The sequence below is a fragment of the Mirounga angustirostris genome, unplaced genomic scaffold (assembly GCF_029215605.1).
Source record: "Mirounga angustirostris isolate CCGP_5_RB_7025 unplaced genomic scaffold, mMirAng1.0.hap1 SCAF_10, whole genome shotgun sequence".
NCBI lineage: Eukaryota > Metazoa > Chordata > Mammalia > Carnivora > Phocidae > Mirounga > Mirounga angustirostris.
In genome coordinates, this window is record NW_026991718.1 from 25,236,330 (window position 1) to 25,264,074 (window position 27,745).

At 39.5% G+C, this 27,745-nt stretch overlaps 1 protein-coding gene and 1 long non-coding RNA gene across 2 annotated transcripts in view; both read right to left on the reverse strand.

Annotated features, from left to right (window-relative positions):
• The window catches only part of SRD5A2 (steroid 5 alpha-reductase 2), a 46,670-nt gene extending 43,600 nt beyond the window's left edge, over positions 1–3,070 (reverse strand). The window contains exon 1 of the mRNA XM_045883731.2: positions 2,790–3,070. Within this exon, the coding sequence (XP_045739687.1) occupies positions 2,790–3,070 (281 nt within the window). The remainder of the gene's footprint in view (positions 1–2,789) is intronic.
• A 4,596-nt stretch (positions 3,071–7,666) lies between these two features.
• Positions 7,667–27,745, reverse strand: part of LOC123850957 (uncharacterized) — a 96,552-nt gene continuing 76,473 nt past the window's right edge. Inside the window, exon 7 of the long non-coding RNA XR_006792447.3 lies at positions 7,667–8,596. This is a non-coding gene — a long non-coding RNA (uncharacterized LOC123850957). The remainder of the gene's footprint in view (positions 8,597–27,745) is intronic.

Below are 27,745 nucleotides of genomic sequence, written 5' to 3' on the forward strand. Positions count from 1 at the left end.
GGTGAGGTCAAGGCAGCCTGATGCTTTTTTCTTAATGTACCCTCATTATCAAGCCACATGACTCCTAAAGCCTCGAAACAAAAATGTTCACAGGCTTTGAACCACTTCTGGGAATCTTGACTGAGAAAACACACCTAACTTCTGAAGAGATTTTAGGTTGCAAAAATGTGCATCACCACTTTAACCTAGCTTCCCCCCCGCCTGCAAAATAAGGGGGTAAATTAAATGTCCAACTCTAAATTAATGGATAGATAAATTATTGTTTTTACATGAGATGAAATCCCATGCAGCCATTAAGATTATATTCACAAAGACTCCATGATAATGTAGGAAAACACTTATTATAAAATGTTAGGTAATCAAGCAGAACAAAGCTATATATATTCAATATAACAAGCCTGTGTAAAAAACTACTAAGAAAAATAAAAGCCTTGCTGGAAATGCTCCAAAACATTAACCACTGATATACTTAGGTGTTAAAATTATGGGTGTTTTTCTACTTTTGTATTTTCCTTTTTTTCTTTAGTCAACATTTATTATTTTCAGAATTAAAAAATAATAATTTTAAGCCTAAATATAGTTTTTAAAAGGCAAGGACAAGGTGGCAAGAACAAGTATAAAACAGTTTATCATGGTAGCTAAGAGCCTGAGATCTGAATTCAGAACCCTGGGTCAGAACCACGGCTCCCCAAGTTACTCTGTGACCTTGGGCAGATTATTTAACATTTCTTCCCCCTAGTTTCTCACCTGCGAAATGGGGGTAAAAATAGTGCCTATGAGAATTAGTAGATAATTCATGAAGAGTGTTGAGCACCTCATAAGCCCTCAAAATAACAGACCCAATACTCCAGTGGCCTCAAAAAAAGAGTTCACACAAGAGGGGAGGGTGGGATATCTTCACATCTCAGGAACAGCTAACTCAGAACTGTGTTTTCAGTGGGCAATTTTCCCTCACTCAGCATCAATCCCCAAATCCTTGACTTTTAAATTTTCCCCTGAAGATGGACAGTATGTTGATACTCATTTTATGGGTAATTATTTCCTTGGGTGTCTTGTTGTTGTTGTTTTTTTTTTTAATGTACTGGTCATCATTTACTGTGCACAGTGACTTTAATTTCAAAAACAAGTCTGAAAATTATGTTAATAGGACCATCGGAAAATACTACACGTTACTTTAAGATGAAATGACCTCATAAAAATACTGTTTATGGTCTGACAGTTGTTAATTTGAAGATAAAAGTAACTGTCTGATAGAATCATATTTTTTGTCAAATGTTGGTTCCAAAAACAGTGCAATGAAAAGCTAGCCTCTTAACTCCTGCACCCAACATTTTTTTTCTGTACAAATTAAACCACTTAAATCTGGGTAAGATCATGTGGTCGTTAATTAAGCCTGCACCTTGTCCACAACAGACTTTTAGTAAATATTTGCAGAAAGGACACCCATTTCTGAAATTTTAGTTTTTATTGCTGGCCAGTACTCATCTTTTTAAAAGAATGAGAATTCAGTTCAGATTGCATAAATATGAAATCTTAACCAATAAAGAAGATCCAGAGGATTAGACAGATTAAAATTTGTTTCTCTACAAATGAAATGAGGCATCCTTATGAAAAAGAATTGTGCCTTTCAGCTTCCAGCATTCTTTTCCCTAATTTCCAATCTAGATTTCCTTGATCTTTTGGCCCTAGGAATTCTCTACTCAAAATAAGGCTGCGCTTCTGTCCGTTCTTGACTTGGTTTGGCAACTTTCCTCTGTCACAGACTCTCCTTGCATGGGGTTTCTGCCCGCTGAACGCGGTGAAAACGCCCTGAACCGTGGTGTTCCACGGGCTTAGATTTGAATCTGGCTGGGCACTAGCTGCATCACCTCCCGTTAGTCACTGACCCTCGCTCAGCCTCGGTTTCTTTGTCTATAAAGCGGGCATCATAAACACAGATCTCACAAGGTTACAGTGGGGCTCCTAGAGACAACTGACTGGGCACGACTAGCAACTCACTCAGGCGCTCTTCCCCTCCCCTGGGAGTCTTTTTGAGGGTCTGCAGTCATTGTCCGAAAGCCTTTGATTTCTTTTCAGGCTGTCCTTAGACCAGAAGGCAAAGCTGTCCTGAACTTGGGACTTCATTTAGAAGAGCATTTGAGCTCTACATTAACTTCGACCCCGTCACGCTTCCGTCCCCGGGAACGGGACAGGTAGAGGAGCGGTGGCGAGCGCCGCCCCCTTTGCGGGGAAGGGTGCTGAGAAGTGGGGTTCTCGCTCAGGCCAGTGGGTCCCCATCCCGTTGCCTCTCCCACGGGGAAGTCCGGCTCCGGCTCTGCCCACCTCCCTCCGACCCGCAAAGATTAAGTTATGGGCCCCTCTGAGCCGGGGGTCCTTCGGGACATGCCCACACGTAGACTCTCTGCGGATCCCAGAACCAGCGTGCCCCCGCCCTGCAAGGGAAAGGAGAAGGGAGGTGGAACGGGAGAGGGGGGCGAGCGCCACAGGTGAGGCGGCCGGCGTGCAGCTGCGGAGGGAACCTTGCCGGCTCGCCTCCCTCCCGCTCGCCTCCTTCCCCGCAGCAGCCAGAGGATTTGGAGCCGGCCGGAGAGGCGCGCGGGGCAGGCAAGGTGCCGGGGCGTCTGCCCCGCGACGGCTTCTCGCCTTGGCCGGCGTGCGGCCCGAAGCCCGGCCCCGCCGGGGCTCCCCTCGAGCACTGCTCCGCGCTCCGCTCGGCGTTCCCAAGTGCGCCGCGCTCCTGGACGCCGGGAGCCTGGCGGGGCGCCGCGCCCGCAGCGGGCAAACGCTACCTGTGGAAGTAATGTGCGCAGAAGAGGCCCAGGAGCACCGTCGCGGGCTGGCCGAAGAGCGAGCGCGGCTGCCGGGCGAGGATCCCCGCGGGCACCGCGAAGGAGGGCAGCTCCTGCAGGAACCAGGCGGCGCGCGCGGGCAGGCGGGTGGCGGCGGGCATCAGGCTCTCCGAGTACTTCCCGTAGCCGGAGGGCTTCGCGAGGTACAGGACCAGTGCCCCCAGAGCGGCCAAAGTGGCGCTGCCTGCCAGCACCGGGCTCTGCTGGCAGTGAACGGACATCGCGCCGTGTTCCCCGCCGGTGGCCGCCGCTCGCGCAGAAGAGAGCGCGGTCTCCACGGCCCCTTTATGGGGCGCGAGACGCCACCCTGCGTCCGCCCCTTCGGCCTTGGCTCCCGCCCTTCCGTCCTGCTTTCGGCTCGGCGTGGCCAGCCCTGGCTTGGCTCAGCATCAATGCCCCTTTCGCCCGGCTGGCGCTTGGGGTGGCAGCCGGGGCGGAGGGGAGGACCCAGGGGCCAAAAACGTGTCCTGCCCGCCCCCCTTCCCCGCCCCGCCTGGGGCTAGGCCACATCTGCGCCTCCACCCGCGCGCCCACCCTCTCCACCGCCTGCCACTGGTCTTCCCTTTGCCCTTCGAAGACCTGTTCCTCACCGTACATCGCCCTCTGATGCTGCAGCTTCTAGGACTAGGAAATCGGAAGAGAAAAACCACAGGGACGATTTAGCCGGGGTAGTTGTCTCGCCCCCAACGCACCCCTGGGCCGCCGCCACGCAGCCTCCACCCTCAGACCACCCCAAGCCTGGATCTCCCCAGTCCCTCCGCTTCCCTACGCTCCTTCACTCCGCGTCCGCTCCCACCCTGTCATGCATCCTTCTTGCGACCTTGGGCCGGCCATCCAAGGCACTTCCCGCGCCCTCCAGCCCTTCTGCTTGGGGGCTCGGTGCGCCTTCTCCCTCTCAGCCAGTGCCCCCTCTACCCCACCACGTCCCCAGGGCCCTCATTCCTCCGCCGTTTCTCTCTGCTTTGCTGGCTGCGCCCCTGGGTCTCCGGCCTCTGTCAAAGAGGCGCATCCCCAACGCACGGACGCACCAGCAAGGGTGGCGGCCGGGAGCGGTGATCCCGTCCGAGGCCTTGCCTCTCCTCCACCACCGGCCCCCTGGAGCCGGCCTGGACTCCGGCTAAAGTCTACGGATTCTGCCGCGGGACCCCTCTCCCTACTCTTTGAGCGGATGAGTCGGGTTCCACGTGGTGGTGGTACTGGAGATGCTACCGTGCTCTGAACAGCCAGACGTGGTTCTTCCTTCTATTTTCCACCCTCCTCTCATCCTTCACCCGCTCGTTCATTACCTATTTCTTCTTGCCTTCTCTGACTGAGTGTCCAGACCTCCTTAGCTGCCCTCCTCCGAAGTTGTGTGCCCCTTTTAATCTCTTCGTCTTTCTTTGACCTCGCTTCCTCCTCCAGGTTGACCTTCTCTACCCTAGTGCTGCCTACATCAGTCTTCCATCTTCATGTCCCACCTCGAATAGGGATTACTTTATCCCTATTAATTTTCTTCTCTGGTCCCTACTTCAGGCTCCACCCCAGCCTTCCCCCGCACCTTTCCTTGGCTCTTTCTTCCTCCTCTCTCTTAGTGCCAACTCACTGCCTCAGGAGCCCCTCTCAGTTTCCCCCCATCCACTCATGCTCTGTCCTACGGGCTGTTCCAATGAAAGACACATTGTCCCATCTGCCCAGTTTGAGGCTGTTTCTTTATACCTGGGACGCTTTCCAAATTTGATGAGAACCCCATCTTATAGATCTAAGAACCTTGGTAAACCCTAAGCAAGATGAACACACACCCCCAGCACACTCAGCAATCGACTTGCTGAGAACCAGTGATAAGGAGGAAAATCTTTAAAGCAGCCAGAAAAAAGAAAGAAGGAAAAAAAAAAAGACCTAGGTAATAGGGACAAAGGTAATAAGTACAACAGATTTCTCAGACGCTATGCAAGCCAGAAGAAAATGGGATGGTACATGTGAAGTGCTGAAAGAAAAAAATTTTCAACCAAGAATTTCACATCTAGGGCCCCTGGGTGGCTCAGTCGGTTAAGAGGCTGCCTTCAGCTCAGATCATGACCCCAGAGTCCTGGGATCGGGCCCTAGATCGGGCTCCCTGCTCGGAGGGGAGCCTTCTTCTCCTTCTCCCTCTGCCTGCCCCTCCCCCTGCTTGTGCGCTCTCTCTCTCTCTCTCTCTCTCTCTCTCTCTCTCTCTCTCGAGCATGTGCTCTCTCTCTCAAATAAATAAAATCTTCTTTTAAAAAAATTTCACATCTAATGAAAATATCCTTCAAAAACGAAGGTGAGGAGATTGGTTTCCAGACATAATGGACTAAGATTCTGACAGACAGACACACACACAAGCAGAAAGCAATGACAAAACCTGGGAAGAAAATCTATCTGAAGTTACTAGAGAATGAACAGGAGCAAACAGTTACTGATGGGGAAATGGCCTTCACATAGCAGGAGGACATGGAAAGTTGTAGGCATAAGCACTCCTTTTCTGAGACTTTCAGCCTGGACAAGTGCAGTCCGAATAATGCACATAGCAGCAGAGACACATGTGAAAAATAAAACTTACCATAGTCCTGAAAAGGAAAGAGCCAGAGAGGGAATTCCTAAACTCTGTCTACCCATATCTCTGGATGACTCCTGAACAGCACATTATAGGAGACTTAAAGCAAGTCAGCTCAGACAAAGTTCTGAACAGACACAAGAAACAAAGTTTGAAGTTCAATCCCAACCAAGAAAATTGCCAGCTAAAACAAATAATATTCATAAGAGAAAAAGAATATAACCCATAATCTCTCCTACTTAGCATGCATAATGTCTGAAATTACCTGACACAGGAAAAATCAATTCAATGAAACACATTCTCAAGAGAAACAAAAATCAATCAAGTCCAATACTAAGATGAACCAAACTTAGAATCAGCAGACGAGGATTTTAAAGAAACTATTGTAATTGCAATAGTTTGTTAGGGCTGCTATAACAAATATCACAAACTTGATGGCTTAAACAACAGAAGTTTATTGCCATTCAGTGCTGGAGGCTAGAAGTCCAAGATCAAGGTGTCAGCAAGGTTAGTTCTTCTAAGGTCAGTGGGGGATAATCTGTTCCATGACTCTCCTCTTGTTTCTGGTAATTTGCTGGAAATCTTTGGCATTCCTTGGCATGTAGAAGCTTCATTTTCACATAGCCTTCTCCCTATGTGTATGTATCTGTGTCCAAATTTCTCCTTTTAATAAGGATACCAGTCATATTGGATTAAGAGCCCACCCTACTCCAGTATAATCTCATTTTAACTAATTATATCTCCCATGATCCTTTTTCCAAATAGGATCACATTCTTAAGTGCTTGGAGTTAGAACTTCAACATAGAAGTTTTGCGAGAGAGGGTCACCAGGGTGACTCAGTCAGTTAAGCGTCGCACTCCTGGTTTTGACTCAGGTCGTGATCTCTGGGTTGTGGGATCAAGCCCCACATTAGGCTCTGTGCAGAGTGTGGAGCCTGTTTAGGATTCTCTCTCTCCCTCTTCCTCTGCACCCCCCCCAATTCGTGCTCTCTCTCTCTCAAAAAAAAAAAATATATATATATATGGAGGGAGACACAACTTAACCAATAGCAATAATTAACCTCAGTAAAGTATAAAACAAAACATGCTTTCAGTACATGAAATCACAGTATAGAAATGGGAAATGATGAGAAATTGAAATGAGTTTTTAAAGATGGAAATTCTAATAATACACTATATGTTAATTAATTGATTTTAAATAAAATAAAGTAAAATAAAATAAAGATGGAAATTCTAGAACCAAAAAATACAATTTATGAAATAAAAAAATTATGGGATAGACATACAGCTGAACAAAGAAGATGGAAGGAAGAATAAGTGAACTTGAAGAGAGATTATTTGATAAAAGGCAGAAATTTACAAATTCAAATTATTCAATGAGAAATAAGCAGATAAACAAAAAAGCCCATACTGAGGCAAAGCAAATCATATTTAAGTTATTAAAGGTCAAAGATAAAGAATGAATCTTAAAAGTAATAGAAATCTTAGAAAAGATTAAAAGAAAGAGAATCTTAAAAAAATAGAAAAACAACATATACAGGAGGACAACAATCTGATTAACAGCTAACTTCTTATCAGAAACATGTAAATCAGAAGAGAGTGGAACATCTTTAAAATTCTGAAAGAAAAAAATCTCTGCCCAGAATTCTACCTATATCCAAAAAGTATTATTCAATAATGAAGGTGAAATATGGATATTTTCAGATAAACAAAAACTATGAGCATTCATAACTTCAGTATAATAAATGGTAAAGTCCTTGTGGCTGAAGGGAAAAGATAACTGATAAAAACATAAAGGATGGTGAGATATGAGTTTATAAGTTTGCAAGATTTCTATTTTTTTTTAAATGAAGTACTACATTGCAACTATAATTATACTGTGACAGTTGTGAATGAAGGTTGAAATCCATAGGGCAATCCTATAAAAAATTTAATAAAGAATAACTACTATATAGGGGCGCCTGGGTGGCTCAGTTGTTAAGCATCTGCCTTTGGCTCAGGTCATGATCCCAGGGTCCTGGGATCAAGCCCCACATTGGGCTCCCTGCTTGGCAGGAAGCCTGCTTTTCCCTCTCGCACTCCCCCTGCTTGTGTTCCTTCTCTCGCTGTGTCTCTCTCTGTCAAATAAATAAATAAAATCTTTTTTTAAAGCTATTTTTTTAAAAAAGAATAACTACTATGTATAAGGTTGAATGTTAACTAGTTTATTGTGGTGATCATTTCACAATACATACAAACATTGAATCATTATGTTGTACTCCCAAAACTAATATAATGTTATATGTAAATTATACCTCAATTTAAAAAAAGAATAACTACAAATTCAATAGTAAAATTAAAATAAGAATATAAAAAGATAATCAAATAATCAGAAGGAGGGGACAGGAAGAGAATAACAAAAACAAAACAAAGAAGAGCTAAACGGTTGTAACAGCTTGGAAAGGAAGAAGTGAAACTGTATCTTCATAAATGACATGATCTTATATGTAAAACTCTAAGGAATCTACTAAAAAGCTTTTAGCACAAATAAGCGAGTGTACCAAGGTTACAAGATACAGGATCAATATACAAATATCAACTGAAACTAGCAATAAGAATCTGAAATGAAATTATAAAAACAATCAATTTACAATAGCACCAAAAAACCCAAAATACTTAGGGAAAACAAAGGAATGAGACAAAAAAAGGAATGGGACTTAAACACTAAAAACTAGGGGTGTCTGGGTGGCTCGGCCATTAAACATCTGCCTTTGGCTCAGGTCATGATCCCTGCATCCCGGGATGGAGCCCTGCGTCAGGCTCCCTGCTCAGCAGGGAGTCTGCTTCTCCCTCTCCCACTCCCCCATCTTGTGCTCCCTCTCCCGCTGTATCTCTCTCTCAAATAAATAAATAAAATCTTAAAAAGTTTAAAAAAAAAACCAAAACACTGAAAACTATAAAACATTGTTGAAAGAAATTAAAGAACACTTAAATAAATGGAAAGATATCCTATGTTCATGGATTGGAAGCCTTAATATTGTTAAGATGTCATACTCCCTGAGGTGCCTGGGTGGCTCAGTCAGTTAAGTGTCTGCCTTCGGCTCAGGTCATGATTCAAGGGTCCTGGGATTGAGCCCCACATCAGGCTCTCTGCTCAGCGGGGAGTCTGCTTCTCCCTCTCCCTCTGCTCACGCTCTCTCAAATAAACAAATGAAATCTTAAAAAAAAAAAAAAAAGATGTCATATTCCCTGCTATAGACTGAATTGTGTTCCCCTAAAATTTGTATATTGAAGCCCTAACTCCTAATGTGATTGTATCTGTACCTGAATATAGGGTCTTTAGGAGGTAATTAAGGTCAAATGAGGTCATAAGGATGGGGCTCTAATCAGATGAAAGACTGTGGCCTTATGATACGAAAAAGATCTCTCTCTCTTTCTCCCTCTCTCTCTTTCTGTCAGTCTCTCTCTCTCCCATGTGAAGAAACAGTGAGAAGGCAGCTATCTGTGGCCCAAGGAGAGAACTCTCACCACACACCAACCTTGCTAGTACTCTGATCTTGGACTTCTATTCTCCAGAATTGTCACAATAAATTTAAGTTTATTGTCACCCAGTCTATGGTATTTTATTATGGCAGTCTGAGCAGACTAAGACACTCCAAACTGGTCTACGTATTCAATTCAGTTCCTATCAAAATCCCAGCTTACTTTTCAGAAATGGAAAAGCTGGTCCTAACATTCATATGCAAATGCAAGGGGCCAAGAATAGACAAAGCAATCTTTTAAAAGAAGAAAAAATTGAAGGACTTCTACATCCTGATTTCCAAACTTACTACAAAGAAACAATAACCAAGACAGTGTGGTACCAGCATAAAAATAGATATATAGATTGATGGAAGAGAATTTAGAGTCCAGATATAAATTCGCACATCTATGGTAAACTGGTTTTCTACAAGAGTGACAAGATCATTCAATGGGGAAAGAATAGCCTTTTCAAAAAATGTTGCTGGTATAAATAAATAGCCCCATGCAAAACAATGAAATTGGACCCCTAATTCACACCATATACAAAAATTAACTCAAAATTGATCAAGCACATAAATGTGGGTTAAAACTATAAAACTCTTAGAAGAAAATAGAGGTATAAACATGACCTTAAATTAGGCAATGGTTTTGGGCTCCCTGCTCAGCAGGGAGCCTGCTTCTGCCTCTGACCCTCCCCCCTCTCATGTGCTCTCTCTCTCTCATTCTCTCTGTCTCAAATAAATAAATAAATAAATCTTAAAAAAATAAAATAAAATAAAAAATTAGGCAATGGTTTCTATAACACAAAGCACTAGTAACAAAAGGGAAAAAAGATCAATTTGGCTTCATTAAGACTAAAAACTTTTCTGCAAGTAATACTACCAAGAAAGTGAAAAGTCACTATGCTGTGCATTAGATCTCCAGAACTTACTAAACTACTAGTCGCAACTTTGTACATTTTAACACCATCTCCCCAATTCTACCAACTTCCAGCCCTGGTAACCACAATTCTACTCTTTGTTTGGCCTTTTTACACTGCATATGTAAGTAATGTCATATGACATTTGTCTTTGTCTGGCTTATCTCACTTAGCATAATATCTTTAAGGTCCAACCATGTTGTCACACATGTCAGGATTTCCTTCTTTCTCATAGCAGAATAATATTCCATCATTATCACATCCTTGCTATCCATTCATCCATTGATGAACACTTAGGTTGTTTTCATATCTTGGCTATTGTAAACGATGCTGCAATAAACATGGGAGTGCAGATAATCTTCCTGATACCCTGTTTTCATTTCCTTTGACTATATACCCAGAAGTAGGATTGCTGGATCATATGGTAGTTCTATTTTTAATTTTTTGAGGACCCTCCATCCTGTTTCCCACTAGTGGTTGAACTAATTTTTAATATTCCCACCAACAGTACATGGGATTCCCTTTTTTCTCCACAAACTCACTGACACTTGTTATCGCTTGTCTTCTTGATGATAGCCATTCTAATGAGATGCTATCTTATTGTGGTTTTGATATGAATTTCCCTGATTAGTGATATTGAGCATCTCTTCATGTACTATTAGCCATTTGTATGTCTTCTTTGGGAAAATGTCTGTTCAGTTCCTTTGCCCATTTTTTAACCAGACTTTTGTTATTAAGTTGTATGGGTTCTTTATATATTTTGGATATTAACCCTTATCTGATATATGGTGTGCAAATATTTCCTTCCATTCCACAGGTTGCCTTCATTTTGTTGATTGCTTCTTTTGCTGTGTAGTAGCTGATTTTAAATTTGGTGTAGTCCCACTCGTTTATTTTTCTTTTGTTGCTTGTGCTTTGGTGTCATATAAAAAAAAATCATTGCCAAGACTGATGTCAAGAAGCTTCTTCCCTATGCAGTATGTTTACTTCTAGGGATTTGATGGTATCAGGTCTTATGTTTAAGTCTTTAATCAATTGCAAGTTAATTTTTGTGAGTGATATGATAGGGTTCCAATATTACTTCTCTACATATGATTATTCAGTTTTCCCAGCACCATTTATTGAAGAGACCATCCTTTCCCCATTGAGTGTTCTGGCTCCCTTGTCAAATATTAGATGACTCTGTAACCAGGGGTTTATTTCTGGTCTCTCTATTCTATTACATTGATCAACTTGTCTATTTTAATGCCAATACCATACTGTTTTAATTGCTATAGATTTGTAGTACAGTTTGATTTTCAACAAAAGTTACCAAAACTATCCAATGGAGAAAAAAGGGTGCTAGAACAATTGGATCTCTCTTTGTAAAAGATGAACGTCAACTCTTCCTCCACATCATGTACAAAATTAACTGAAAATACATTATAGATCTAATTGTATGAATTAAAACTATTAAAATTCTAAAAGGAAACACAGAATAACATCTTTGTGATATTGGGGTAGGTCAAGATTTCTTAAACAAGACACTCCAAAGAACAAAGTACAAAAATATTGATAAATATCAACTTCATTAAGATTAAAAACTTTTGCTTTTTCTAAAGACACAGTTAAGAAAACTAAATGGCAAGCCATACATTTGCAGAAAATTTTCGCCACACATATATTCAACAAAGGAATTATATCCAGAATATACAAATGACTCTTATAATTCAATAATTAGATGACAAGCAACCCAATTAAAATGGGCAAAATATTTTAAAGCCATTTCACAAAGAAGATCTACAATAGCCAAAAGGCACATGAAAATATGTTCAACATAATTAGTCATCAAAAAATGCAAATTAAAGCACAATGATGGGGCGCCTGGGTGGCTCAGTCGTTAAGCGACTGCCTTTGGCTCAGGTTATGATCCCAGGGTCCTAGGATCGAGCCCTGCATCCGGCTCCCTGCTCGGCAGGAAGCCTGCTTCTCCCTCTCCCACTCCCCCTGCTTGTGTTCCCTCTCTCGCCGTCTCTCTGTCAAATAAATAAATAAAATCTTTAAAAAAAAGCACAATGAGATATAACTACATACCCACAAGAGTGATTAAAATTAATTAACAACAAAATCTCATATATTGCTTGATAGGGATGCAAAATGGTACAGTCACTTTGAAAAACTGTCAGCAGTAACTTATAAACATACATTTACCATGTGACTGAGTAATTCCACTCATTTAAGTATTTACTCAAAAAGAAAGGAAACATATGTCCACATAAAACATGTATCTGAGTGTTCAAAGCAACATTATTCATAATAGCCAAAAGCTAGACGCAACCCAAATGTTCACTCAACAGGTGAATGGGTAAAAAATATATATATGTATAAATATCATGGACCACTACTCAGCAATATAAAGAAACAAAATACACACGCAATAACATGGATGAATCTCAAAAACATCATGCTATAAAGTCAAATACAAAATATTAGGTAATACATATCAATAGCATACACACTCCCAGTTGTAACAACCAAAAATATGTCCAAAGAGTGCCAAATGTCCCCTGGAGAGGCAAAAGTTCCCCAGCTGAAGATCACTGGTTTAGACATATTTGAGTTTCTTGTACTTAACATATATATAAATACCTAATACTGTTCTATAAGCTTGCTCCATTTAATTAAGAAGATTTCATTTACAAGACATCTTTTAATTTCCTTTGGTGAAAGACAATTTATACCAATTTGTTTTCAGATAGAAGAAAGAAAGAAAAAGAAGAAAGAAAGAAAGAAAGAAAGGGAGAAAAGGAGGGAGGGAGGAAGGAAAGAATATTTTATCAACTTTTGTACAGACCACAAGAGTAAGTTGGAATAAAATAGCAGCATATAAAAGAGAAATAGAGAAGCAGTATCTATTTAGAATACTGATCAAAGAAACAAGAGAGATTATTAAGCAACATTAGGTCTCTCAAAGGAGAATCATTATAAAACCTGAGTTTTTCAAAATTTTCTTCTGAATTTTATCAGGAAATCAGATTGGGTTTTTTGGTTTTGTTTTTGGATTGGGGGGTTTGGGATTTTTTGGTATCCAAATCCTTACAATAATGACCACCTTCTTTCTTTAGCCTTAATCAGAAATTTCTAAAGAGGCATTTGTCTGGATTTATTCATTTGTTAGTAGCCTCCATCGATAAGTTTTAGAGCTAACAATGTAATGTATGGTGACTAACATAACATAATAAAATAAAAATTTTTTAAAATGCATGGTAATCGCATGCCAATACTAATAATAAAAGGCAAATTTTTAAAAAAATTTTAAAAATATAGAGTTTTAGGTCAGTTTCTGTTGCTTGCATCCAACAGCCCCTAAATAACAGTGGATCATATTGAAAATAATTGTTTGTGAGTTTGCCTCAGAACCAAGTCTTGTTCACCTTTCAAGCCCCCAAATTTATAATAATTTCTGGCCCGTTAGACATGCTCTATAGATGTTTTCTAGGCAGAGAAGTGTATCTAGCATGGATTTGACTTTGTTCTCTCTGGGTCCTCCTTGCTACTTCTTTTCTCATGCATCTTTGGAAACATCACCCATGCTGCTCACTAACTCAGCTCCATTTTTTGAACACTCTAGACTAGGAGGGACAGTTTTTTTCTCTTCCTAAATTTCTATTTCACCCCATAAAATAGAAACTTTTAGGAAGTATAGAGAAGAGAGCTCCAGTCCTCTCCCTTCACTTATTCTCCCTAAAGAGAAGGTACATAAAGGGGGTGGGCAGGGCTGATATATCTGATGCGGAGATGTGGAGAAACATAACTGTATATGCAGCCCAGGCTCCTCTCTCTCTTGTTTTCCGAGTAGCCCTCCTTGGGACACGAGGGGTCTTCTTTCTTCCAAGTGTTGCTTAGGGAAATGGGCTCTGGCCCGGGGGTTGGGAGAGAAGCCCTGAGTTGTCTTAGTTCCTCCACCTTAGTTTGGGTAAACCAATTCAATTCAATTCAAGAGAAAAATACTAGGAAGTATAATTGGAGCTACAGGTCAAAGCTGTGTTCTCCAAAGCAACTTTACCAATAAAACTAATATTTTGATGTTGTTGTTATTGTTGTTTTTTTGTTTTGTATGCAAGAGCAATTTTTAAAGATTGATTACAGAGAAATATTCCACTAATAGATGAATGTTATAAATATCTAAATTCTTAGATTTAAAGATTCTTATTTCTATAACACCAAAACTCATCTGCTTGGAAAACTCCTAATCATGCTTCAAAACCCAGCTCAAACTTACCTCTCCTGTGAAGCTTTTCCAGGAAGAATTAATTACTCCTGTTCTATGATTTCATGGTACTTTCAGCATGTATTACTGTATCACTTGCCACAGTTTTCACATTTCTTTTTTTTACTTGAAAAAAGTTTTTTTCTCTTTCTCCAAATTTTTATTTAAATTCTAGTTAGTTAACACACAGTGTAATATTAGTTTCAGACGTAGAATTTAGTGATTCATCACTTACATGTAACACTCAGTGTTCTTCACAAATGCCCTCCTTAATACCCATCGCCCATTTAGCCCATACTCCTCCCACCTCCCTCCAACAACCCTCTGTGTGTCTCTATAGTTAAGAGTCTATTTCCTGGTTTGCCTCTCTTTCCCCCACCAGACTTTGTTCATCTGTTTTGTTTCTTAAATTCCATATTACGAGTGAAATCATATGGAATTTGTCTTTCTCTGACTTATCTCTTAGCATAATAGTCTCTAGCTCCATCCATGTCATTGCAAATGGCAAGATTTCATTCTTATTGATGGCTGAGTCACATTCAATTGTGTCTATATAACACATCTTCTTTATACATTCATCACTTGATGGACATTTGGGCTCTTTCCATAACTTGGCTATTGTTGATAATGCTGCTACAAACATCAAGGTGCATGTACCCTTTAAATCAGTATTTTTGTATCCTTTGGATAAATACCTAGTAGTGCAGTTGATGGGTCGCAGGATAGCTCTATTTTTAACTTTTTGAGGAACCTCCATACTGTTCTCCAGAGTGGTTGCACCAGTTTACATTCCCACCAACAGTGTAGGAGGGTTCCCCTTTCTCTGAATCCTTACCAACACCTCTTGTTTCCTGTGTTGTTAATTTTAGCCATTCTAACAGGTGTGAGGTGATATCTCATGATAGTTTTGATTTGTATTTCTCCGATGATGAATGATATTGAGGATCTTTTCATGTGTCTGTTAGCTAACTGGATTTTTTTTAGAAAAATGTCTATTAATGTCTTCTGCCTATTTTTTAACTGGATTATTTGTTTTTTTGTGTGATGAATTTGATAAGTTGTTTATAGACTTTGGATACTAACCCTTTATCAGATATGTGATTTGCATATATCTTCTCTCATTCCAAAGGTTGCCTTTTAGTTTTGGTGATTGTTTCCTTCACTGTGCAGAAGCTTTTTATTTTGATGAAGTCCCAATAATTTATTTTTCCTTTTGTTTCCCTTGCCTCAGGAGACATATCTAGTAAGAAGTTGCTACAGCTGACGTCAAGGAGGTTGCTGCCTGTGTTCTTCTCTAGAATTTTGATGGTTTCCTATCTCACATTTAGGTCTTTCATCCATTTTGAATTTATTTTTGTGTATAGTGTAAGAAGTGGTCCAGTTTCATTATTTTGCAAAGCAATCTACACATTTAAAGCAATTCCTGTGAAAATACCACCATTTTTTAAAAAGAGCTAGAACAAACAATCCTAAAATTTGTATGGAACCACAAAACACCCTGAATAGCAAAAGCAATCTTGAAAAAGAAAAGCAAAGCTGGAGGCATCACAATTCTGGACTTGTTATATTACAAAGCTGTCATGATCAAGACAGTATGGTACTGGCACAAAAACAGACAGAAAGATCAATGGAACAGAATAGAAAACCCAGAAATGAACCCACAACCATATGGTCAATTAATCTTTGACAAAGCAGGAAAGAATATTGAATGGAAAAGACAGTCTCAGGGTGCCAGGGTGGCTCAGTCAGTTGGCGTCCAACTCTTGGTTGCAGCTCAGGTCATGATCTCATGGTCATGGGATGGAGCCCCGTGTCAGGCTCCCAGCTCAGAGTCTGCTTGGAGATTCTCTCCCTCTGCCCACCCCCCACTTTCTCTCTCTCTCTCTCTCAAATAAATAAATAAAATTTTTTTAAAAGTCTCTTCAACAAATGGTGTTGGGAAAACTGTACGGCGACAAGCAAAAGAGTGTTCACAAGTTTCTGTTTACATGGCTGTTCCCCTGAAGGATATGAGCCCCTTGAGGGCAGTATTGCATAACTGCTAAGATCATCGGCTTGAAGTCAAATGTTGATTCTTTTTTCTACTATAAAGAGCTGTATAACCCTGAGCATCAGACTTAAACTCTCTGACAGAGATTTTCTACATCATTAAAATGGGTATAATAATACTACAATGAACAGTAGTTTTTACGATAAAAATTGACAGAAATCTAACTCAAAATATTGTCACTAGACTCTCCTATCCATCATCTATAAACTCTAATTTCTTCTGCTTCATTTTCAGGAAGGGTATTCTAGAAGCTCCAGATTCATCCAGGCCTTAGTTCTCGCAATCTAAGTAGATTCCTCTGTGAAGAAATCATTCCCCTAAGAAAATTCTACTCCTGCTTAGTTCATATTCCTGGAAAAGATAAAGGCTACTCTTTTTCTTTCTTTTTTTTAACTTTAACAAACTTTATTTTTTTAAATTAACATACAATGTATTATTGGTTTCAGAGGTACAGGTCTATGATTCATCACTCTTATATAATACCCAGTACTCATTATATCACATGCCTTCCTTAATGTCCATCACCCAGTTACCCCATCCCTCCACCCCCCTCCCCTCCAGCAACGCTCAGTTTGTTTCCTGTGATTAAGAGCCTCATGGTGCACCTGGGTGGCTCAGTTGCTTAAGCGGTTAAGCATCTGCCTTCAGCTCAGTCATGATCCCAGAGTCCTGGGATTGAGCCCCACATTGGGCTGCCTGCTCAGCAGGAAGCCTGCTTCTCCCTCTGCCCCAGCCCCTCGCTCAGGCTCTCTTTCTCTCTCTCTCTCTCAAATAAATAAATTTAAAAAATTTTTTTAAAGTCTCATAGTTTGTCTCCCTCTCTGGTTTCGTCTTGTTTTATTTTTTCCTCTCTTCCCCTATGATCCTCTGCTTTGTTTTTTAAACTCCACATATCAGTGAGATCACATGATAATTGTCTTTCTCTGATTGACTTATTTCATTTAGCATAATACCCTCTAGTTCCATCCATGTCATTGCAAATGACAAGATTTCAATATTTTTGGTGGCTGAGTAATATTTCATTATATATATCTCACATCTTCTTTATCCATTCATCTGTCAATGGACATCTGGGTTCTTTCCATAGTTTGGCTATTGTGAACATTGCTGCTATGAACATTGGGGTGCAGGTGCCCCTTCGGATCCCTACATTTGTATCTTTGTGGTAAATACCCAGTAGTGCAATTGCTGGGTGTAGGGTAGCTCTATTTTTACTTTTTGAGGAACGTCCATACTGTTCCAGAGTGGCTGCACCAGCTTGCATTCCCACCAACAGTGTAGGAGGGTTCCCCTTTCTCTGCATCCTCTCCAACATCTGCTCTTTCCTGACTTGTTAATTTTAGCCATTCTGACCAGTGTGAGGTGGTATCTCATTGAGGTTTTGATTTGGATTTCCCTGATGCCGAGCGATGTTGAACATTTTTTCATGTGTCTGTTGGCCATTTGGGTGTCTTCTTTGGAGAAATGTCTGTTCATGTCTTCTGCCCATTTCTTGATTGGATTATTTGTTCTTCGGGTGTTGAGTTTGATAAGTTCTTTATAGATTTTGGATACTAGCCCTTTATCTGATATGTCATTTGCAAATATCTTGTCCCACTCTGTCGGTTTTCTTTTGGTTTCGTCAACTGTTTCCTTTTTTGTGCAAAAGCTTTTTATCTTGATGAAGTCCCAATAGTTCATTTTTGCCCTTGCTTCCCTTGCCTTTGGCGATTTTTCTAGGAAAAAGTTGCTGCAACTGAGGCCAAAGAGATTGCTGCCTGTGTTCTCCACCAAAAAAAAAATGGAAATCTTGCCATTTGCAATGACATGGATGGAACTAGAAGGTATTATGCTAAATGAAATAAGTCAATCAGAGAAAGACAATTATCATGTGATCTCACTGATATGTGGAATTTAAAAAACAAAACAGAGGATCATAGCGGAAGAGAGGAAAAAATAAAACAAGACGAAACCAGAGAGGGAGACAAACTATAAGAGACTTTAAAAAAATTTTTTTAATTTATTTATTTGAGAGGATTTTGATGGATTCCTGTCTCAAATTTAGATCTTTCAACCATTTTGAGTCTATTTTTGTGTATGGTGTAAGGGAATGGTCCAGTTTCATTCTTCTGCATGTGGCTGTCCAATTTTCCCAACACCATTTGTTGAAGAGACTGTCTTTTTTCCATTGGACATTCTTTCCTGCTTTGTCAAAGATTAGTTGACCATAGAGGTGAGGGTCCATTTCTGGGCTCTCTCTTCTGTTCCATTGATCTTGTGTCTGTTTTTCTGCCAGTACTGTACTGTCTTGATGATTACAGCTTTGTAATAGAGCTTGAAGTCAGGCATTGTGATACCCCCAGCTTTGGTTTTCTTTTTCCAACATTCCCCTGGCTATTGGGGGTCTTTTCTGGCTCCATACAAATTTTAGGATTATTTGTTCCACCCCTGTGAAAACAGTTGATGGTATTTTGATAAGGATTGCAGATTGCTCTAGGTAGCATAGACATTTTAACAATATTTGTTTTTCCAATCCATGAGCATGGAACGTTTTCCCATCTCTTTGTGTCTTCCTCAATTTCTTTCACGAGTGCTCTGTAGTTTTCTGAGTACAGATCATTTGCCTCTTTGGTTAAGTTTATTCTGAGGTATCTTATCATTTGGGATTCAATTGTAAATGGGATCAACGCCTTAATTTCTCTTTTTTCTGTCTCATTGCTAGTGTATAGAAATGCAACTGATTTCTGTGCACTGATTTTGTATCCTGCCACTTTGCTGAATTCCTGTATGAGTTCTAGAAATTTTGGGGTGGAGTCTTTTGGATTTTCCACATAGAGTATCATGTCATCTGTGAAGAGTGAGAGTTTGACTTCTTCTTTGCTGATTTGGATGCCTTTTATTTCTTTCTGTTGTCTGATTGCTGAGGCTAGGACTTCTAGTACTATGTTGAACAGCAGTGGTCATAGTGGACATCCCTGCTGTGCTCCTAACCTTAGGGGAAAAGCTCTCAATTTTTCCCCATTGAGAATAATACTTGCTGTGGGCTTTTCGTAGATGGCTTTTATGATATTGAGATATGTTCCCTCTATCCCTACACTGTGAAGAGTTTTAATCAAGAAAGGATGCTATACTTTGTCATATGCTCTTTCTGCATCTATTGAGAGGATTATATGGTTCTTGTCCTTTATTTTATTTATGTAGTGTATCACATTGATTGATTTGCAGATGTTGAACTACCCTTGCAACCCAGGAATAAATTCCACTTGGTCATGGTGCATAATCCTTTCAATGTACTGTTGGATCCTACTGGCTAGTATTTTGGTGAGAATTTTTGCACCCATGTTCATCAGGGATATTGGTCTGTAATTCTCCTTTTTGGTGGGGTCTTTGTCTGGTTTTAAGATCAAGGTAATGCTGGCCTCATAGAAAGAGTTTGGAAGTTTTCCTTCCATTTCTATTTTTTGAACCAGCTTCAGAAGAATAGGTATTAATTCTTCCTTAAATGTTTGGTAGAATTCCCCTGGGTACAGGCTATTCTTAATGAGGTACATTTTGTGCCCAGCTTATGGCCAGGAGGCCTCTATTGATAATCCCATGAAACCTAGAATTCACATGGTTGTGTGTATACGTGTGTGTACATGTGTGCACACGCATGTGTGCATGCACATACAGGGGTGGGAGTTAGTCATAATTCAGTGCAAAAACCAATAGTATTCAAACTACTTCGAGCAGAAAGGCCTGTCTTGCAGGGAATTACAAAGTTGTTGGAAGGGGCTCCAACAGCTAAAGTCAAGACACTGCTGCTGGGCTGCAAATTCACCTCACCATTGACTTCAAAGTCACACCATTACAACTGACATGCAGAGGTCAGCCTCTTAGTGTGGCCCATGAAGTTGGTGAACATACTCTGGAAAGTGGGTTCTGGCAGCTGCAGAGACTCACTTCTTCAGAACACTCCAAAAGCCACCACCAGGACAAATAAGCTGACCTTCCCTTCCCTTTCACATTCTAAGCTTCGTGGGAGTACATCTCACTAGCAGGAACTAAATCACATCTAGAACCCTAATTGCAAGGTAGTGTTAGACTACTTCTTGTAATACAAGGAGATCACAGGAGGGAGGGACATGGAAACTGACTATCAATAAATAACACTTAACACTGGCAACCAAAAGTAACAGATAACAGGTTTTCAATATCTATTTTAATGCACATTTCACAGTTTAACACTTGAGCAACTGAAACATAAGAACTATAATTGCTAATTTTTTTCCATGTGTAATTGTAAATTCTTACTGTACTTTCAGTGTGGGGGAAGTTTGTTCCCATGATTATTGTTATATAGTAGCTAAAAATTATTATAAATGAAAATATCAGAACTTCTATTTGTCACCTAACAACTTTAATTCATTCCTAAAAAATGTGCTAAGTAAACAGATGTTAAATAGGCAAAAATTCCATTAATTTTAACAAGAAAAATCAAGATGAATTCCAAACCAAGACTGGACAAAAAAAGCTGACGAAAAAGTCAACTGAACACCGAAGTAACTTCTTATACATAATACATAGCAATTTTTAAATGAATACGTGAAGTTTGGACATAAAATGAAATTTAAAGAAGGTTTATTGTACTCATTAAAGAAAGTAAGGAAAACCTGATAAGAGGTGGTAACTGATGTAGGAGGAAAGCTACAACAGAGTAATTCTTTGGAAGGCACATTTTTCTCTCTGCACCATTTTGTTCATAAATATTTCAATCTTTCGGTGGCTTGTGGTTATCTTAGATTCAAGGTGCACTTAATGTAAAGAAAAAAATAGAATGAAATAAACATAAGAACATTTTGAAATGCATGGAATCATGTACACATACATGAGACTTGAAAAACCACGCTACTTCTTCACCCTTCTTACCTAGCATATACACAAAAAGCAAAATGTCTGGGGCTCATCCAAACATGATGTACAATTCAAATCTGTTCTGAATGCTATTTCCTGATTAGAATTTTTGTCAGGGGCACCTGGGTGGCTCAGTCGTTAGGCATCTGTCTTTGGCTCACGTCATGATCCCAGGGTCCTGGGATCAAGCCCCTCATCGGGCTCCCTGCTCAGCGGGAAGTCTGCTTCTCCCTCTCCCACTCCCCCTGCTTGTGTTCCCTCTCTCTCTGTCTCTCTCTCTGTCAAACAAATAAATAAAATCTTTAAAAAAAAAATAAGAAAGAAAGAAACTTTTATCAAGTACACTGATGAATCTTTGCCTAAAATCATAATGTTGAAATATTACTTCTTAGCATTTACTTAGTGTGCTTCATGGTGAAAACATATACAAAAAATTATCCAAAAAGCAGTCTATGTTTTCAACAGTATGTCCCAAGGTCCTTAGTTGAACAGTTGTGTAAGCTAAGTCTATCCTCGAAAAACCCAAAGTGCATAATTTCAGTAAATTCACTTGCAGTTAAAAAATGACCTTAGGCTTATAGAATCACTTTAAGAATTAAATGAATTAATATATGTAAAGTACTTGGAAATGGGTTTGACACTTAGCAAGGGATTTATTAGTATTAGATAATATTAGTCTCAAATTATACTTTAGTCACATTTTAAACTCATACAGTTCTTTGTGTGATGTTCCTCGGCCAATTTAAAATCAAATTAAAAGCCTAACTGGTGCCTGGGTGGCCCAGTTGGCTAAACATCTGCCTTCAGTTCAAGTCATGATCCCAGGGCCCTGGGAACCAGCCCTGTGTTGGCTCCCTGATCAGTGGGGAGTCTGCTTGCCCCTCTCCCTCTGCCCCTCCCCCCACTTGTGTTCTCTCTCTCACTCACATTCTCGCTCTCAAATAAATAAACAAAACTTTTATAAAAAATAAATAAAAATAAAAAATAAAAGCCTTACTGGTGAAACTTATTTACACTAGACTGGTTTGGGGGCAGGACAACAGAAAACACTGCCCCAACATCAATATAGCAAGCACTGAATTATAAGCAATAGCAGTCTACCAATGGGGAAAGGGCAACAGTGTATAAAGAGATATGTTCTGTGGTGTAGGCATATAGGAAAGGCTAGAAGCTGAGACTGGACCAGAAACATCAGCATAAACTTACTCACATCCCTTCACCCAACACACAGAATAACACACGGGGATTTGAAAACAGTGATGCACTAAAGGTAAGCATAACAGCAACAATAGCCAAACCTCATTTTCTGAACAGACTGACTCAACTCACAAACATGAACAGCCAAGCAGAATAAACTATGTTCTCATTTCCAGGCATAAATATTATTTACCTCAGATTCTAGTGTTCTACATACAATGTCAATCATTCAACCAAGAAATCAGACACACAAAAAAAGCAAGAAATAACCCAGGAGAAGAGATAGTGCAATCAACAGAGACAGACACAGAGATAACTCAGATGTTGAATGTATCAGGCAGACAAGTTAACGTAACTACAATTAATATGCTAGTCTATCATGGAAAAGGTGAACAGTATGAATGAACAGGAAATTTTCACAAGAGTGATGGAAACTACAAGAAGTTAAATGGAAAGCTACCAATAAAACATATGAAATTAGAAATGAAGAATTGTTTTGATAGGCTTATTAGTAGATTGGATTCCAAGAAAAAAATTACTGAGCTTGGAGATAGGCTTACATAAATATAGTTTTAACAATCTATTTTAAGCTGATAATTTTTCTTCCATCACATACAAAAACTCTAAACTGTTACTTCTCCTCCTTCCATACTTTATGCTACTGATGTCACACTTCATGTCTTTTTATATTGTGCATCCATTCACAAGTTATTGTAGTTATACTTTTTATACTATAATATATATACTAGAGATAAATAATACTAGAAAAATAAATATCTAGAGATAAAACTGATTTATATACCACCATTACATTCTGAATTTGACTATATATTTACCTTTACCAGTGAGTTTTACACTTTTATATGGTTTCATGTTGTCACTTAGTGTCCTTTTGCTCCAACTTGAAGAACTCCTTTTAGCATTCCTTGTGAGGCAATGAACTCCCTTAGCTTTTGTTTGTTTGGGAATGTCTTTATTCTCCATCATTTGTGAAGGAGTTTTACCAGGTACAGTATTTTTGGCTAGCATGTTTTTTACTTTCAGCACTTTGGATATATCATCCCATTCCCTCATGGCCTGCAAAGTTTCTGCAGAGAAATCCACAGATAGTCTTATAGGGGTTCCCTTGTATGTGGTGAGTCATTTTTCTCCTGCTTTTTCAAAATTCCATCTTTGACTTTTTTTTTAAGATTTTATTTTAGAGAGAGAGAGAAAGAGAATGTGTGTGAATGGGGAAAGGGGCAGAGGGAGAGAGAGAATCTTAAGCAGACTCCACACTAAGCTCAGAGCCCAGTGCAGTGCTCAATCCCACAACCATGAGATCCGGACCTGAGCCAAAATCAAGAGTCAGGCATTCAACCAACTGAGTTGGTTGGACAGGCACCCCTCTATCTTTGACTTTTTTTTTTTTTTAAGATTTTATTTATTTATTTGAGAGAGAGAATGAGAGACAGAGAGCATGAGAGGGAGGAGGGTCAGAGGGAGAAGCAGACTCCCCGCCGAGCAGGGAGCCCGATGCGGGACTCGATCCCGGGACTCCAGGATCATGACCTGAGCCGAAGGCAGTCGCTTAACCGACTGAGCCACCCAGGCGCCCCCTGTCTTTGACTTTTAACATTTTTTATTATAATGTGTCTGAGTAATCATCTTTGGGTTGATCTTGGTCAGGGTCCTTTGAGCTTCCTGTACCTGGATAGATCTTCTAAGATTTATGATTTCTCTTCTCCTACTGGGATTCTCATGACACAAATGTTCATTTGCTTGATGATGTCCCATAATTAATGTAGGCTTTCTTTACTCTTTTTCATTCCTTTTTCTTTTTATTCCTCTAAGTGGCTACTTTCAAATGATCTGTCTTTGAGCTTGCTGAGTCTTTCTTCTGCATAATCAAGTCTGTCACTGAAGCAATCTATTAAATGCTTCAGTTCTATCATTGTATTCTTCAGCTCCAGGATTTCCATAAAAATATGGTTCTTTATGGTTCTTTTTTAGAACCATACACACATACTTATATGTGTATTACCTGATGCACATTAAATCTCTAATCTTTTCATGCATTGTTTTCCTGATTTCAATTAGTTGTTTATCTGTTCTCTTGCATTTCACTGAGTTTCTTTAAGATTTTTATTTTTAACTATTTGTCAGGCAAATCATAGATTTCCATTTCTTTGGATTCAGTTATTAGAGTTTTATTAATTTCTTTTGGTGGTGTCATATTTGTCTGATTCTTCATGATTCATGTAGATTTGCATTGATGTCTGCATTTGAAGGAGCTAGCACCAGTCTTTACAGACTGATTTTGACAGGTATTAGCTGTCTCCTTTCTATTCCCTAGGGCAATGGGATTACCTCCAGAATCACAGTTATGCTAGAGTGGAGCAAATTTTGAGGCTATCACTGGGTCTGCAATGAAGTCCATGGGTGTGGGTCTGGCTTCTCAAAATGGCTCTCCTTAGCCTTAGACTGCCTGGGGTTTTGCAATCTCCTACCTGGAACCCAAAGCTCCCACAAAAGCACTCTTGTCCATGGATGGATACTAAATTCTTGTTGTTGAGGGAGAATATGAGTAAGGGACGTCTTATTTGGCCATCCTGCCAATGTCACTCCAGAATTGTTTCATTCTTTCTAACAAATGCATAAGGGTTTATTCTATGGATGTGCCTAATTTTTTATGTACATGTAGACCATTTCTACCATTTTGCTATTACAAATAACCTTTTGTATTCATGTGTACATATTACCTTGCACAAGTATGAGTGTGTTTGTAGGATGAATTCCTAGAAGTAGAATTGGGCCAAAGGGTGCATGCCTGTTTTATTTTGCTAACAGTACCAAATTGCCCTCTTTACAGGTTTCTAACAATTTACATCCCATTCTCAGCAACATATGAGGATTATTCACTGTGAAACTGCTATGTGAGGAGGGTTAAATTGCCCAATATGTAAATTAAGCGTGTGCCAAATGCACCAGCATAGTAAAGGCATTTAAAAATGAGAAAAAATGTTTTATAAATCTGTTATTTGAATTTTCAAAAGAAGAATTTAAATAGTCATCATGGAAAAAATAAAAACTTTACTTATTTTGTGGTTTAGTACTGTTTTCTATTTGAATTACATGTATGAGGAGATATAATATGTTTCAACGGTTAAACCACTAAAGGTCTAGTCCAACCATATGTATGTGGGTGATTCCCTTAGTAAACAAGTGACCCTAGTAAGTCACCCAGAAACCACATTCAACATAACAATAACATCCACAGTTTGAAGCTTGAGCTAGCCAGAGTTGGTTTCTGTTGCTTGTTATGGACCCAATTTCATGCCAGCCACATAAAAGGCAGTCAGACTCCATTCCTATCAACCTATATGTGAGTTCTCTTTAACATACATTAGTCGTTGGACCAACAGTTAGGCCAGAGTCACATCTTCTTAAAAAGAAAAAGACTGCTCCAGTTCACTTTCCTCAAAAGAGGGCAGTTTAACTTCATGGATGCTTCATGGCCTTTTCTGGTTTGAACATCTATGAACTTGAACCTAAATATCATTAGGAATACTGCACTCCTTTCCTTCAGACATATAAACTTTTCTAAGCTTTAATTCTATTTGAGACTTCCAATTCACAATATGAAAATATGCTTCACCCTCTGGGTAGCATTATTGAACATTTATTTGCTATTTTTTATACAGTTTTACATGTGTCAGTTGCCATGGTACCTACATTCTTAGGAAAGACTAGCAGAAAACAAAATACCCTTGGAGGTCCTCTTAGATATGCTTTTCTTCCTTGGGTTTCCCACTTTGATCAGTGACTGGAATTCACAGCCCTCTAAATAAACAGGTGCCTCAATTCCACAGATGGACTGTGTATTTATTTCTAGAACCCAACCATGTCTCCAACATATTTTCTAGTACACATTTCTAATTTGGAGTGGATTGTTGGTCAATGCTTCTATCTCTCCCATAGTTTAAGCAGCTCTTGGCTATTCTATTTCCCTTGGCCTTAATCTTAATACTTTAAGATTTTTTTACTCAGCCATACTTCTTGGAAGAGAAAGAATGACAATCAGTTGACTCAATACCTTATTGATTACCTATATTACAGAGATATACCACTGACTCCTGACATATTAGACAGGATGATTCCTGTTGTAAGCAGTTGACACCCAATTCTCACTCCCTTGTATATTCGCCTGTAGGCTTCTGATTTCCCAATGAGAACATTTAAAAATTAAAAAATAAATTTTAGCCCACATGAATGTATTTGCTTTTAGAGATTAAGATAAAATAGTCAAATATCTATGTATAATACTTGTCTTGTTATTTTTATTACATATATATTTTAAATTATATATAAAATAATAGAAATTACCATGTTAAGTATTTTTAAAGACATTCTATGTATTTCTTTAAATCACTTTATCTAAATTCCTCTGATGCTTCTTCTTACTAAGTGACTCAACACCACTTTCCCAGTGTATATCATCATTTCTGGGTTTTTTCAAATTTAGAATTTTTTTGGATCTGTATATGATACTATCTCTGGAAGTTTTATCCCAATCCATAAGCATTATCACATAATGTAGAACAGGAGAGTTTTTTCCCCATTCACCCTAGAAGTGTATATTTCTAAAGCCCAAAATAACATTTCACTATATTGTTATAATGACCAAAACTGTGTTAAATTTCTCTGTCCTTTTAAAATCATTTCTAATCAAACACACTATATCAGAACTCAAAACTAGTACTGGATTGAGGTTATTTCAACTCATGTGAGCCCTGAACAGTAGATTGTTATCCAAAATGAAGCAAATAAGAGGATGCCCTAAATATGACAAACTCTTTTCTGAGTTATAATTATAGGGAGAAAATCCTTGCTTTACAGTAGGGCATATATAGCTCCTCAAACAAACAAAAAAGCAGTGAGGGGGTTACAAAATTGGGAAAGGGTAGGAGAAACCTAGGAGAATTATGGGATGGATCACTAAAGTGAAGAAAGAACAGTAAAGACTAGAGCAAGAGTTCAAGATGGTGACATAGGAGATCCTGAACTTATCTTCTTTCATGGGTACACCAAATCTACAGCTACATTTGGAACAATTTCCTCTGAAACAATCCCCAAAACTAGCTGAGTGAATCCTATGCATCAGGCTACCAAGGAAAAACCACTATTGAAATGGATCGGAGAGGCTGAGACATAATCTCACCTTAAATCTCACCCCTGGTGCAGCAATGCACAATAAGGAGAAAACTCACAATCCCAAGCTTCTACCTGAGGAGTAAAGGGGTTGAACCCCATATCTGGTACCTCAATGTTTAAGATCTGCATTAGCAAGACAGGTTCCCAAAACATCTACCTTTGAAAGCCAGCAGGGTTTGTGTCCACAAGATCCACAAGGCTATAGCAGTCTGAGAAACAGTTCTTGAAGGATTCATGTGTACTTACTCACCCAAGACCAAGACGCAGCACAGAGACAGCCTACTGAAGAGCACCCAGTCTTTCTGTGAAAGAGTTCTATTTGCTTATCTTAAATCTTTGGCATTAGGGGCAAGCATCCAATTTA